General features: G+C 33.3%; 1 protein-coding gene across 1 annotated transcript; it reads right to left on the reverse strand.

Annotated features, from left to right (window-relative positions):
* Positions 1-6,776: 6,776 nt before the first annotated feature.
* On the reverse strand, positions 6,777-11,793 carry LOC138321463 (uncharacterized). The gene is made up of 5 exons (XM_069265174.1): positions 10,898-11,793; positions 10,005-10,146; positions 8,913-9,000; positions 8,141-8,282; positions 6,777-7,484 (listed from the first exon to the last, which is right to left on the reverse strand). Exons 1-5 carry the CDS (start codon positions 11,116-11,118, stop codon positions 7,442-7,444), a joined length of 636 nt encoding a protein of 211 aa, XP_069121275.1. The 5' UTR covers positions 11,119-11,793; the 3' UTR covers positions 6,777-7,441.
* Positions 11,794-15,336: the final 3,543 nt, after the last annotated feature.

The following is a 15,336-nucleotide window of genomic DNA, read 5'->3' on the forward strand; positions in this document are numbered from 1 at the left end:
GATAAATTGTTAGTCCAGAGTTACTGTCGATACTCTGTCTCTCTGCTCCCTTTTCGTGTGATCTCATTTGTCACTGCCACATTACCTTGGTAAAATTGTTCCCTAACATTTTTAACGCTAGATCTCCTAATTGATATTTCTGCGGACTCCTTCTTTCTTTCCTTCCTTAGAGTTTTTTTGCAACTTGTTTTCGGGGCATTCTTTTTGTCGCGATTTTGGGTGTGGTGGCTTAATATTGCCAAACTTCTTTGCCATCAAAGTTATATTTATTTTCTTGGATAAAATTGCACAACCATGTGCATGCACCTTTGTAACGGCTTCAGTTGTGTAAGTAGGCGCATTGTTTCCCTTTTTAGGAAAGGAATTTTCATGTAAAGGAAAATTTACATTATTATATATTTGTAATGCCTTCTCGTTTGGTGTGTGCGATGGGTTGCAGTGTGTGGGTGTGTGGATGTTCTGGGAGGCTTCGGTATATTTGTGTTGTGTTCCCATGAATCTTTGCCCCGTTACATAATACTGAACGGAAATTTTTTTATAAATATTACATCGCAAAACGCCCTTAATAATTTCACAAGTGCATACAACCAAACTGCGATTTCTCCTCTACTACAGTTTGTGCAATTTTTGTACCCTTACTAAGGAGATTACTTTCGAGAAACCTTACTGTGACTTGTTTTCTTCCTTTTCCCTAGTCCGCAAAGAAAGGCAATTTGCTCTGTTTCAAAAACCTACTTCTTTTGAAAATATTGTCACAATGGTGTTTGTAAATAAGACTTGATTTGTTTGACAGTTTTTAACATTAAAAGTTCACATAGTTATGTTCAATTAGTATTAACTAACGATATAGCATTAATTTTGACTTTTTAATTGATTTTTTTTTGCGTTTGTCTGTTCTTCATTCATTCATTCATTCATTCATTCATTCATTCATTCGTTCGTTCGTTCATCCGTTCATTCATTCATTCATTTGTTCATTCATTCACTCATTCATCCGTTCGTTCATTCATTCATTCATTAATTTGTTCATTTTAAACAATCAGAAGCCCCCAAGCCAATTTTCGGTTACGGTTGAGAGGATCTGATTCTGTTGTACATAGTTATGATCACATGATTGTTGCTTCTGCAGGCTTATAGCTGGTAAAAACAATGGTTTATGACATGTCCATATCCAAATGAAGTGGAACTAATATAAGAATAAAGTATATCTATACAACAACGAAGACACACTATGAAGTAGTTAAAAAAATAATTTATAAGCATTCGCACAGCACTAATAATCCAGCGAGAGATTGGCAGTGTTCTAAGTTAACTTCTCACAAACCTACACACCAATCAGCAGTACATAAATACAATTGTACGTCATCGCTTACAATGTATATGATTGTAGTAGCTCTAACAGCTAATCGATGGACAATTCTTTGATTGTCTCAACAAAAGTTCACTTCGTCTACGTAGATGACAAGTATACAAACATTCGGAAGACTATTGGCTGAGGACTTTCATTTGATAATTACTTAATTGACGTATTCTAGACATCTGTCTAAAAATCTAAACCCACGTCCTTCTTTCTGAGTGTTACTGGACTTTAGGTTTTGGCTAGGGTCAGGGATGTACTAAATCAAAGTTCAAGCAAGAGGCAGTGGGGAGGCTGAAGTTGGTTCCGAGTTCCGAGTTCCGAGTTCCGTTTAAGGATTTTTTTATCATTTTAGACAAAATCATTCTATATGCCTAAGACACATGAGAAATGTTGCCTGTTGTCTTTTTTCATGGGTTACTAGTGATGAATCCACTTTAATTTAGTTTTCGATAAAACTTCCATTTCCGAGTTCCGTTTAAGTAAAACGGAATTCGGAACCAGTCCGAGTTCCGTTTAAGATTCCGGAACCAGTTCCGAGTTCCGTTTAAGGAAATTTTTTAATCATTTTAGATAAAATCATTCAATATCCCTAAGACATATGGGAAATGTTGCCTGTTGTCTTTTTTCATGGGTTACTGGTGATGAATCCACTTCATTAGTTTTCGATCAACTCCTATTTCCGAGTTAAACTAGCTCTATCACAAAACACAACACAGAACATAAATAATATGTTCAAATTACATAAACTGATTTTTTTTCAATTTTATTTTAAAAAACAAAATCCTTAAACGGAGCTCGGAGCTCGGAACTCGGAACTCGGAACCAACTTCAGTCTCCCGAGGCAGTGTGGCGAAAACCGGTAAAGAGCTTATTCAGAGTATTTGAGTTTTACAAGGTCGAATTAACTAATTTGAACTCAATTATCTCGTTCTATGAATCACTATACGGTTAACAAAACATGGATATTGCATAGGAATCAGTAATGGTGTGCATGTGTTATTCCTTTGTTTTCAAGCATGTTGTACTATTGCGATGTATTGTGGATTTGCTTTCTTTATCTAAAGGTAAGAAACACCTACAAAGCAACATCAGAAGATATACTAGTGCAACCATATTATTCCATGTCTATACACCACCGGATCTATAAATTATCTTACACGAGTGCGAGCTGTACCTTCCAGTATATAAGGAAAGTTTTGGCAATAAACATCTTGACCTTACTATACCGACGGAAGCTGCAGACAGCAAACGCGCACACTTGTCATAAATAAATCAACGGTAACATTTCAAGTTAGTCAGGCTGTGACAACTCCAGGAAAATTAAAAGGAAAGCTGTGGATAATTGAATTTAATAATTTAATTATACCTTTATGCTAAAGTTATGATGTTAAGAAAGGCTTAAAGTTCAGGTACCATTCATGAAGTAGTGGCTTGATATTTTGATTTTATGATATAATATTAATATATACATGAATATTAAGATAAGATAATTTGACAAATGAAGAAATATATTTTCGGACTCACTAGAGCCACAATGTTTCCTGTAGACTGGCCACCAAACCCTCAGATGTTGATAAGATTTTCTCATCAAAGTTATAATACTAGATTATCTCCCTTAGACATGTCATGGTGACAATAATAATCAAGTCAATATTTAGTGATGTTTGATATTCTAGACACTGTAGCTAGCTTGCGTTTCCTTTTGGTGGTCAGATAATGATTAAATAAGGCCCATCTGGTTCATTATACTCTAATGTTGGGAGAGAAATCTCTGGTATAGCTCCAGGGATCTACTACCATTAAACGTCTCACATACTATTTAGTAGGCTGACTAGTATAGTGTTGTACAATCAGCAGGGCCGAAATTGACATCGAGAATCGATCTTTTATTTCGAAGACAACTCGTACACTTTCTTAACCTTGGTGTCCTATGGTGTCTGGTCATTTGTCTGATGAAGGTTATAGTGTACAGATCGTTCTAATCATGAAACATTCACTGGTACATAAACTGAGTTCTTTAATCATTTTGTTCCTGACTGCTCTTTGTCGAATGCTCTTTCTTCTCAATTTCTTGGAAATGTGTTTGATGTTTTTTGGTCTTTTGATGACGACGAAAACATGTTACAATATATTTGGTGTCAACGGTGGAATTATCTCTCTGTTAACAAGAGGATAACGCAAGTTTATTGTTAAAGAAGTGAACATGTCAACTAATGCAAAATTTGAAACAGCAAAGATGACTTCAGCTCGACGTTTGTTATGAAAAGGATGATAAAAACTCATTCTCGATATCATTTCCCTTCCGGTAAACACAATCTTGCCTGTCGTCTCACCACCGACAGTGAAAGCAAAATAAAGACAATGAGAGGTTTAAGTGTGCCAATGTCTCATGTCATTACCCAATTCAAGAGAAAATTAATCTATAGCGCTTACTGGTTAACCAATGTTAATCACAGCTAGTCTTTAAAACTAGAGCGCCACCAGAGCGCGTGAACGCGTGGGGTTAAGGTAGTATTTTATGTACATGTTGTTTCTGGTTAGGTTTCGGATTCGGAACGTTTGACGTAAAATATGTACTGTGTCAAGGAGTGTCTTGTAGAGTTCTGTTATATTTAGACGAGGTACCGGAAGGAGACATACATTATAGAATATTAGACTGTACTAACCGTGGATGTGTACATGTACAATTATTTATAAGTAATTACATAGTTAGGTAATGAACGCAGGCATAGCCTCTATATCAAATACAAATGTATATTATGGTTGATGTACTGGGCATCATGTTCGTAAACATTACCCAAATCACTTCTATCAACATTTGCCAACGGAGATTGCTACATTTGCCAACGGAGATTGCTGTAGTTTTGTCTGTATCATGGCCCACCACTCTATGTATGAATCCCGCCTGTTCCTCTTGCTTTGTCTTTTCGTCTTCCTCGAGTTCCTAATCTTGGACTTTGGACCTCATCATAGGACGGTCGGATGGCACATAAGGATAAACATAAACACTCTTTGTAACTAAAACATGTTCTGTTCATACTACCTTACCTTACTCGCTGCTACGTTTCCTCATTTTTTGCTTAGTATAAGTACCTATGGTGTTTAAATGAAATCAATTTTCCACATGAAAAAAAAAATCAGTGTGTCATATATATACGCTTGAAATCCTACAAGTTATTGTGATTTGTTTAAAACGCACACAACTTCCCATATCTTTTTTACCTTTTACGATCATCCCACTCAAGCTTTTTTTCTATCAAACGTACTTTGACTAGTTTTAGGATGCCGAATTTTAATGTAAGACGTAAATAGATAACTTGTGCTGAATTTAGAATAACATTTCTGTTGGAAGGCGTAACGTAGTGACTATCAATTCTCAGGAAGTAATGTGTCGGTGTTCAAAGTAATCAACACCCACCGGAAAGTTACACGGGATTTCGTTTCTCACTACTAAGCTTTGCTTTGAGAAATACATAAACGTTGGAACCCTGTAGAGAGTTGACACTAAGAGAGTAGTCTATTCGGAAAATACATTCTGGGCACTCAGTATTCAATCTGTTACCTGTTAACTAACAATTAGTAGATCTGAAAATAATCGCCAAGTTAAATATGGAAAGTGTTTCTATATTCAGCGTTCCGCCCAGCGCCAGCGTTCAAGATATTTCCGAAACTGTCATCGAGAAATATACCAGGTACTCCTGCGTCTAGCCGTTATCTGTGACGCGTCTAGCGGACCCTGGATGCGTTTTAAATGGTCTTTGCAGCATTATGTCTGAATCTTTTATGGTTGGTCAATAAACGACTTTCCCACAGAGGAAATCATTACCCTTTATTGGTCATACATAAAGCCAAAGGTCATGCAAAAACGCCAAAGGTCAAAGACAAAGTCACAGAAACGCTTTACTCCTTGATGTACACGAAATGTTGGATATATTGGTGATCTTGGTGTAGATGACGTTTTGCTCTTGTACAACTGTTTCATGAAAATAAGGATTTCAAAAGAGGACTATGTATAGTTTGGGTCCTTTTTGGCCCCAAAATCCACGATTTTTTTATTTGTTATTTAGTGATTAATTTGTTTTACATGTATTGTAACTGTTCAGTACATCCCTGATTTAGCTATAATGACTAATTAATTTCTAATTTTGCATGTGTGTAAAAATGTGGCTCGTAAACTTTAAGGAAAGAGATTCGTTATGTTTAAAGGGGGACTTGATTTTATTTAGACCGTTCTGCAAAGGAGAACATGTTTATAACTTAGTACGTAGCCTTACATGGTTATACTAAAACTCCATGCAGTCACTTTTCATATCAAGAGGTGACTCCTAAAATGCTAAAATGGAGTATTTTGTTATTCAATATTGTCTAAACCTCCTGTACTTTGAACCAATTCATTTTACCATGGTATAGTCTATACTTTCTTAAACTGCTAATATTAAATCTTATCACCCGTTCTATAATAATATATATTATGATACGGGTATGTTTATGCTTATTGCTCTAATTTTTTGTTCTCTGCAAAAATAAATCCTTGAACCTGAAATTTAAAAGACATAGCTCTTCCCCAGAATTAAGTCAAACGCGCGTTATAGATGTTATAACTGCGCTCCAAAAACGAACTGGTTACCTTACATTTGATATTTCATCATAGTTCAAAACTTGAACAATCAGTGAAAAGTTGAAGTTGTTAATTTCTTCAATCAGTACGCCTACATATATCAAGTGTTTTCTTAGGTATATTCCCGAATCGAAAAATCATAATGGGCAATGGGACGTTTTCAGTTAATATATATACAATGGAATCTGCATGGACTGCTCTTGATAATCATCGTTTAAATTTTATCTGTTTAAGTGATATTTTTTTTTATTCCATCAATGGCATTATGTATTCCAGTCCTTCAACATTAACATCCACGGTTTTATATCATCTATTTTGTTGAAGAAAAAACATCAAAATGCATTACATTTCTCTACAACATAACACCAATAATGACGTAATTACAGCCAAACCCTAAGATAAAAATGCAACAATAATCTTTTATACAAAAAAAAAAAAAAAAATAGAAACAATTAAAATCAATAACATTATATTTTTGCTACTATGATAACAGAACTACTTTAAGCAAAAAAGTAAAACGTAAGACAAAACAAAGAAAAATCAGACGTTCATTGTAGCAACATTACATATAGGCTTATTGAGATATTGACCGATATGTAATTATGACTGCATAGATGACATGAGGTCCCATAGGACTAAATTGGATCATGATTGTGATTATAATATCGACTTCTTGACAAATACTTGCCAATCGATGATTGGATAAGCGATTTGAAGTCATCTATTCAGTTTGTGCGACAGTAACGTATTTCATATATATGTATATTAATCATTTCACATACAGAAAACAAAATTTCAGCACTACCCACTCAACAACTGATAACTCTGCATAACGAAAAGACTAAATACTTTTTTTCAATAGAATTTAAAACTGGTATGGAAAAGTAACAAATGTTGCAAAGTGCTTCTGGCATCATAAAACAGTTAAAAACCAAGGGGAAACTTTAACAGAATGTTTTGAGTAAAAATAATGTCTGGAGATACTTTTGCGTCTTTTTGTATCACAGAGTTATCTCCCTTGTAGGAAGTTTTCGATTGTTACGTCATTACTTTGTGTGTGAAATCCATGTCGTTTTCTCTGAAAAAAGTGTGACATTAATCACCCTTGTAAAATGTTTGACGTCACTCATTATTATGCAAAGTTGAGATACCAATCACTTTTAAAAAGAAATATTCCAGACCGGTCAGGAATCATATTTAAAGTTATTAAAAAGATACAAATGCGTGATTTGTTCCAATTAATAAATTGATAAGTCATATGATTACATTTTGGTGATTAGTTACTACAGTGAGCTTATGCGACAACCTTTTCCCATTTTTTTCTTGTAAAATTCCAACATCGATGATGATGACTAGTATATTTTTTCTATAATACACTGATAATTATTTACACGCAGATATGGTGTTGTCATAATTGGGGTTTTTCATGTTCTTTTCCACCGCTATGATGATTGTTCTCCCTTTCAAACATGAACCTCGGGTGGGAATGCATCTATACTCAAATACCTAGAAAATAGATCATTGGTAATAAATAGTTGTAAATGGCAAATTGCAACGAAATATCAAATATAGAAATATGATAACCCTTTTATTTTAGACATTTTAGAATTATTTTTACTTATAAAAATGGATCATTCGTAACACTTCACAAAGTCAGGTAAAATATTGTAAACAATCTGGTATTAATCACTCACATAGTGAACATTTGATCATCCCGTGAGAACATTCTACCCTTAAACTGCTTTTACTGACAGATTTAGAGGAAAGACATTTTCACATCATCATCGCTAAATTCTTATGCGATATTTTAAGTTTTTGTTTTCATTATCAAGTAACCACTAGAACTTTTTAAGCGTCTCGTTCAAAGTCTGTTGCGAGTATAATCTACTGCAAGATATACATGTATATTAGAAAGTACTCGTATATTTTTGGTGTTATGGGCTATATTATTAAAATAATGTGTCTTTAATTAAGATAAAGAGAACAGCTAACATACGTTATTTAACTGTATTCTATGAAATCGTAACTAACTGTCCATGGATAGGACCCATTTCTAAAATACTAAAAAAACACTACTATTGTCTTAGTGTAATTTAAATGTAAATCATTCAATTTTCAAACACTAAAATTAACATATGCGAAAAAAGGATGGACTCACTCACCTTTCACTACTACCATTTTGAATTATAGTTGGTTTCACTTTGTCACCTTTCCAACTATGGTATGGATACACTGTTGCCTCCACAATAATTGTCCTTCGTGTGTGGTTTCCAAAAACGTTTTTGAAAACGCGAAAAAAACGTTCTGTTAAAGAAAAAATCTTGTTAAATATTTGTTCCCAAATGTTGATATGTAAAGAGATGAAAACTCCTACATAAATACGTAAGTTAAGACATACACATGTTTTAGTGATAGAGACCGTTCTGTCAATATCATAATATTGCGACAGCTGAAACTTAAAGTTTAGAAAAGTACGGATCTCTGTCGAAAAAATCATAATGACAAACGAGGACGAAGGGGTGTAACTCTTTCTAATCATGCTGCATATCTAGATCAATAAGCAATTTCTTTCCTTGTTTATATTTATTTCGATGTATATCAAGAGATGTAGATTCCATTGTTTTGGTTGAATGCCAGTTTCCATTATAAATCTGTGTTTGTAAATTACATACATGAAGTTGTTTGTTGTTTTAGAATAAATAATAGCTTCTGTATTAAGGGTATTTGTAACTGATTTTACAACCAATCACACGTATTACATCTAATTTAAAATGTTATTTTTGTTTTAAATATTTAAAAAAAAAAACAGTGACGTTCGCTGAACCTGAAGATTATGAGTCGTATAAAGTGTATCTTACTTAACTGTCGTTCATAGATAAATTGCTTTGAAAGTGTTAATCTAGCTAGCGCTATATCTGCCTACATTAGACTTACTGTGTATACGAAGTAAAAACATATCCTTTTCCTTTGTTTTCTGGATCATCCGTCTGCTGTTGGCATCGTTTTTTGTAGATGTTTTATCCTATAATGAAACAAAATCTTAATACTCCTAGTTGCAGTTTTCGTGTTTTACTGCTGGCCATACAAGCAATTTTTTTATCCTATCTTGTTTCTTTTGATCTGTTTTGAAACACTGAGATTTAACTACTTTCCTTCACCTTCACAACAGTATGCAATCACGCTCACAAAACATATAATAATTTCTATGTCGTTATTTTTTCCGGCTATTTCGTCATCTCTTAACTATTCAATCTAATCCCAGTTTCATCATTATTTCTTGACTTTAAGGTATTCCTTAAATAATTTTTTCACTAGAAGGTATTACTGAAGTTTAGGAAAAAATAAGTTAATGAGCTTTTCTTAACTTTTGTAATGTTTTCCTTTAAATAACTGTCATTTAAAAAATTACTGAAAGTTAAAATATTGATGAAACTGGACCTTATTAGGAAAAAACCAACTAAATAAAAAGACCTTCAAAATGTCCCCTGTGTATACAAGATTGAGCCCAGGATAGAATTTTAACCCGCCGCTGATTGGCTGGCTAATTATGAATTTCAAAAGTAAAAATGTTTTCTGACAGGTAATTATTCCTAGATAACCATGGTATGAAATTGGAAATTTTTATTGAGATTTAGGTTCAAAATATCAATTTTGATAATGAATAGATAAAAACATTAGAATTTCCGGATATTTTAGTGCAAAATGCGCCTGATTTCAATAAAGCTACCCTGGTTGGAGTTTGAGCAGAAGGACCCAAACTTTTTTTTCCATCTAGTGTTATATGAGAACCTAGACTTTAATTATAGAACACAATAGCTAACTAATATTCCTTAGTTTTAATAATACAGTACAAAACTTTAACAAAGTTTAACACTGTGGTCTATGTAAAATTATTTAGTTGGTTGTTCTCACTTAAATGACCGTAGCGTTAAAAGGAAGTAAAACAATAGAATCTGCTGATGAAACAAACATCCTGTAAATAACAACAGGGTGTGAGCGATCTTAACATTACATTCTGTTACATACTTGTACGGCGTATTTATGGTTCCGTCGATGTTTGCGGCCAGTCAGACGACATATGATAACGACACATATCCCAACGATACAGGAGACAATGGAAACTGATGTGTAGGCGATGTTTTGGACGGTAAATTCCTTTCCAGTATGGCTAGAGGATCAATTAGCAAATAAAAAAATGTATACCACAATCTTTGTAAATGTTATATATGCTTTAACTGGATATTTTTGCTTCAGTAGTAATCTATTGAAAGTCAAGAGTTTGATGAATGAAGCTGTGAACATTGTTCAAGTGGACAGACAAAAGCCTCTGTATTAACAAAACCCATTTACTATCAGAAAATTAAAGTTTCAGTCTTAATATTTCACACTAAATGAAATTGAGAATATTTTCTAGAGCTATGTGATAAATAATGCTTAAAAGAAGTCACTTTTACCAGGGAGATAATTCTAAAGCATTATTTGAACACAACTATTTGCGAGCATAATTCGCCGATATATTATATGTATGTAATGCACATAATGAACACAATAAAACGCAAATATATCAAAGGTAACTAATTATATTAATCTATTGTATTGGGTGTATCGTCCGTTTAAATCAAAGTATTTTTTGTGTTGAAATCTTAAATGGACACTGACGTGATAGTAAGTTACTGTAACCCACACAATTGATAAATTAAAATTTGCTAATTATCTTGACTCATTTCGGACAGTATCAATTCTGTAAATACGTACAGAGTAAATAAATGTACAATTTATATGCGGTTGTATAGCTTTAACTTTTTATAGTTGATTAAAGTGCGTTTTTAAAATAACATTATGTTTTTAACTTTGAAATGCTGTGAAACGATAAGTCCACATTGTATTGTTGAAATTGATAAAAGCATTTAAATACTCACGCGTGAATGACAGTGAAGCCAATAAAAACTATTAATACAGCCGTTAGTGTGAGTATAAATGACCAAAAAACATCCCCTCTCTGGCAGAAGTCGACATCCGCCTCCACTTCCTCCTCCTCAACAGAAAGTCGCTGATTTACCTCCGACTCCTTCTTCCCGTCCTCCGTCACATTCACGCTTCCTGAGACTAGACGAGTGTCTTTATAGAATACGGTTGACATAATTTACAATAAAAACGATCGTTAAACAACCCTTTTGTGTGAGCCTACTTTCACTTTACAATGTCATGTTGAGTTCGTTCTATATAAAGGGACGACGTATGTATGACACGACCTAACATTAGGGTATTTCTTATTCTGTATCATGAGTCTGTATATCTGTAACCTGTTATCTAAACTGCGTAATAATAAAAATACACACTGACTTAACAGACATTTTACTTGTATTTCAAGGCACCACGCAATAAGTACTGTTTAGATGATTTCGATACAGTTGAGCATGATGAAATACTTCTCATTTGAAAATGTCGAACCGTTCTCCTTGCTTTTTGTATGGCTGCTCTCTTTTGATCTCCTATTATGTGTATTGGACACTATTGATCTGCACACTGATTCACGAAAGTGTGAATACTTAAAATCAACGAATTGTCAAACAGGTAAAGTTCCCTTCGATGTTGTTCGAATCATAAAACATGGTTACACTCAAACTGATTCCAACAACGTCAATTATGTTCCAATTAAAAACAAAATATTCGGAAAACATCATCCCGTTGTCTTTGTTAAAATACTTGAACTCCTGCCGTTAAAACATGTATGTGTTTTCACTTATAAACTTGTAAACACATCTACCTTGCTGTATGAATGCGCCTCACTCTGACGAAATCCCCCTGATAACAGCTACTTGACACTTCCAGAGAATGTGACGTGTCATCAGAAATCGTGTAGATCAATTGCATATCATCTATTTATACTAACCAGGAAACATTACACTCAATTACCCATGGCATTAGTGTTAGGTTCTCCTCTGCTAGTATTATTGGCAATACATGTACCTCCGAAATAGTTATTTGAGGAATTGTTTTTTGCATACAAAAAATTACGTAACAAAACAAATGTATTCATTAACAAAATAACAGTTACGCACAATCAACACGTTTCATGAGCCCAGAATAGCATAACATCTTACCCCTTTATTTCGAAGATAAAATAACGGGTTTTCACAATCTTTGACAGATTCAACGATTCAGAACTAACTTTTTTTCTACTATTATGTATTTTAGCTTTAAAAAGGTTCCTGTTTATAAAACCGGCATAAACGATATGATCAATACACTCATAAACGTAAAGAAAGGGGAAGTAACTCCTTAATGTCAAAATTTATTTATGTATGTTTTCATATTGCAACCCATTACAGGTATTTAATGTGGGTTATTATACAAAAAGTAAGACTATTGATCAAAAATATTTTGTTAACATTGGAATATACCCCCATTCCCCTAACAAAAGAAATGCCAAACAGTCCATACATTTGCATCATGTAAGCATGCCAACCTTGTTGTTTTACATAGTAAACCATGTTTAAAGATAACAGAGCATAAATGATACTCATCATTTGAATTTAATTGGTCTTTAATCGTGTATAATTAACACAAAATAATAAAAAAAGGATTTATTTTGACTTTGATGCATGTGCAAACAGTACTTCATTCCATATAGGATACAGTGCCACGGAATTGTTTTGAGAAAACAAATTTCATTTTATTATTTGTCAAAACCCAACGCAATATTTGCGGGTTTGTAATTATGTGGAATGTCAAAAAACACCAATATCGCTGGAGTATGATCAAGCTAATGACAAGTCAACGCAGTTTGAGAATTACTTTAAAATGCGCCTAACTTGCGCCATATTATCACCCCACGTTTTGTTTATTGGTTGCTACGAAATCGGAACTCTTCTCTCACTGAAGCTGTTGGACCAAGTAGCACGGTACCACCTGGACAGGAACGATAACTCACTATTTTCCACCAAAAGTATTAAATAAATGGTACGTTGATCAACATCGCTAGCCGAGGGTATTCAGTCCGATGCTCTCCTTGTAACCATTGGCGGATCTAACGTCAAAAGAAAACTTCCTACTTTCGAATTGCTACTGAGTTACTACTGCATCTGAGCAGCAACTTGCGTTTTCATAAAAAAATGGCGTTCGTGCATACATTGAACAAGGCAAGATAAAAAATCTTCTACACAAGCTTTATTTTGTTACTTTTTTAAACAAATGTAAATAAGTAAATAAGGTTAACAATAAAAGAAAATCATCAAAATATCAAAAATATGGCACATGTTATAAGGCCCGATATATAACACAATACATCCAGGTTTGTTTTGTAAACATAAGATAATACAATGCATGTGGCATATACAATCAACAATAATTGTGGCCATCCTTCCGTAACAACTTCAACACTCCCATTCATGAGGCTAACGTAATTCGAACACATTAGGTATACATTACATTTCTCTAAGAAAATCATCCTAAAGATATCCACAAATCCACTAACAAATTCATTAATCCGCCAACACAATCTTAATAATGTTCATGGATCTACAAACAAATTATTCTCACAAAGCTAACAACATACACGAATATCATTTCAGATTATACACGTCATTAAAAGATACATTCAAATTACATTACTTAAAGATTAGTCCGAAGTATAACAATAACAGTTACAAAGTTCTCGTGACACTAACAAATGCATTTCAGAAGTCTCCATTAGTCCACTGATAAATTCATTTGTAATACCGTAAATTAGAATGTATTGGCGTCTAGGTATTTTGGCGGATTGATATCAAAATAAGATTTATTTCCCCATATTTAAATTTGTCGTTTCCTTGTGTTCCACATAAAATTTTGCGCATTTTAGATATAATTTAATTCCATATTTTCTATTCTTCTTCAAAATGATGTGATCCTCCATTTAATCCACACCGATACTGAGACATCCTAAGTCAACAGTTGTGATTCAAATGTAGCAAAATTTGAAATTAGTCAAAATGTAACCATATTCAAAATATCAAAAGCGTTATACTCGTCACTAAAGAGACCCGAACAAACGAATGCATCAGGAAAAGGTTACACAACATATAACAATGATTAACTAGTTTATAATTAATATGATTGTGACAAAGTTATAACATAAGCTAGCATCATATAAAAATCACAATCACGAGAAACACTACATAATGCGTTGGTAGATTAAACTTTTGATAGTATCCTCAGACGAATGCTTCATCAGGTGGTTTCATAATAGGGGATGAATGTCCGCTTTCCTTCATCACTGAAAAGGGACAAAGCAATTATCGTAGACATGACCCTTAACAAATATCTCCAGATTTATAACTTTTGACGTCATACTGTAAACATAGCTATTTTCGTGGGCTTATATTTTTTAATTCAGTTAAAATACTCTTACTTTTTGTTTGTCTTTCTCAAATATCATTAGCTAAATAAAAACGTGTTAGATCTATACTGTTATAATGTTTGAAGGCTCACTAATTTTCAATAACAAACTAAAAAGTTTCCTTAAAACAATAATCACATAAATATATATATATCGATGGTCTAAGATGAGGTTAAAACATTATAGAAGCACAAGATGTCCTGTTAAGTTTATGGTAAATATGCTTCACCGCCGACATAGCATAAACGATACCTATCATTTGAACAATAACTAATGTTTAATCGTGTTTATGTGTGTCTATTTAACAGGAAAATAAATATACGAAATAATTCATTTTGCTTTTGGTCCATCCGAAATCAGTACTTAATTCCATATAGGGCATTGTGCCATAGATTTTTTCCGGGACGCAATTAATTATTTTTTATATTTTATCCTGAAATGAAATTAGAAGCTTAAACTTTTCAATGGTTGTAATGGTGTAAAGTAAGTAACTTTTGTAACTGAAGAAAAATACTTATCGGTCTATTCCTGTTTTTTTTATACAGAAAAATAGAATTCGTCAGCGATGTAGCATCTTTATAAGTGAAGATTCAATTCGCTGTTTTCAGTCTTGCGCAGTGATAGTCAACTAGCACATGATAATTAGGACGAAGACAGGAAACATTAGGCGACCTGAGTTATGAAAATTAAGATTTTATTTATTTTAATTAAAAAATTGTTAAGAAGGTGATAAGTGTAGTATTAACGGTTAGCTTATAACGTTTGCGACTCTACAAACTAGACAAGCACCTGTGATACCTGTGTTGCATCGTTCTGTTTGTAAATTTCTGGTATATATTTCTTTAGAGACAGGAATCGTTATGTTGTCGAAATATAAAGTCACGAATGCAGATGAATGGTGTAACTTATTGTAGATACAAATTATTTTCTAATTAAATAGAAATTTTATAGATTTTTTTCCCTTTTTTTTTTGCAAAT

Source organism: Argopecten irradians, chromosome 4 (assembly GCF_041381155.1).
Source record: "Argopecten irradians isolate NY chromosome 4, Ai_NY, whole genome shotgun sequence".
Lineage (NCBI taxonomy): Eukaryota > Metazoa > Mollusca > Bivalvia > Pectinida > Pectinidae > Argopecten > Argopecten irradians.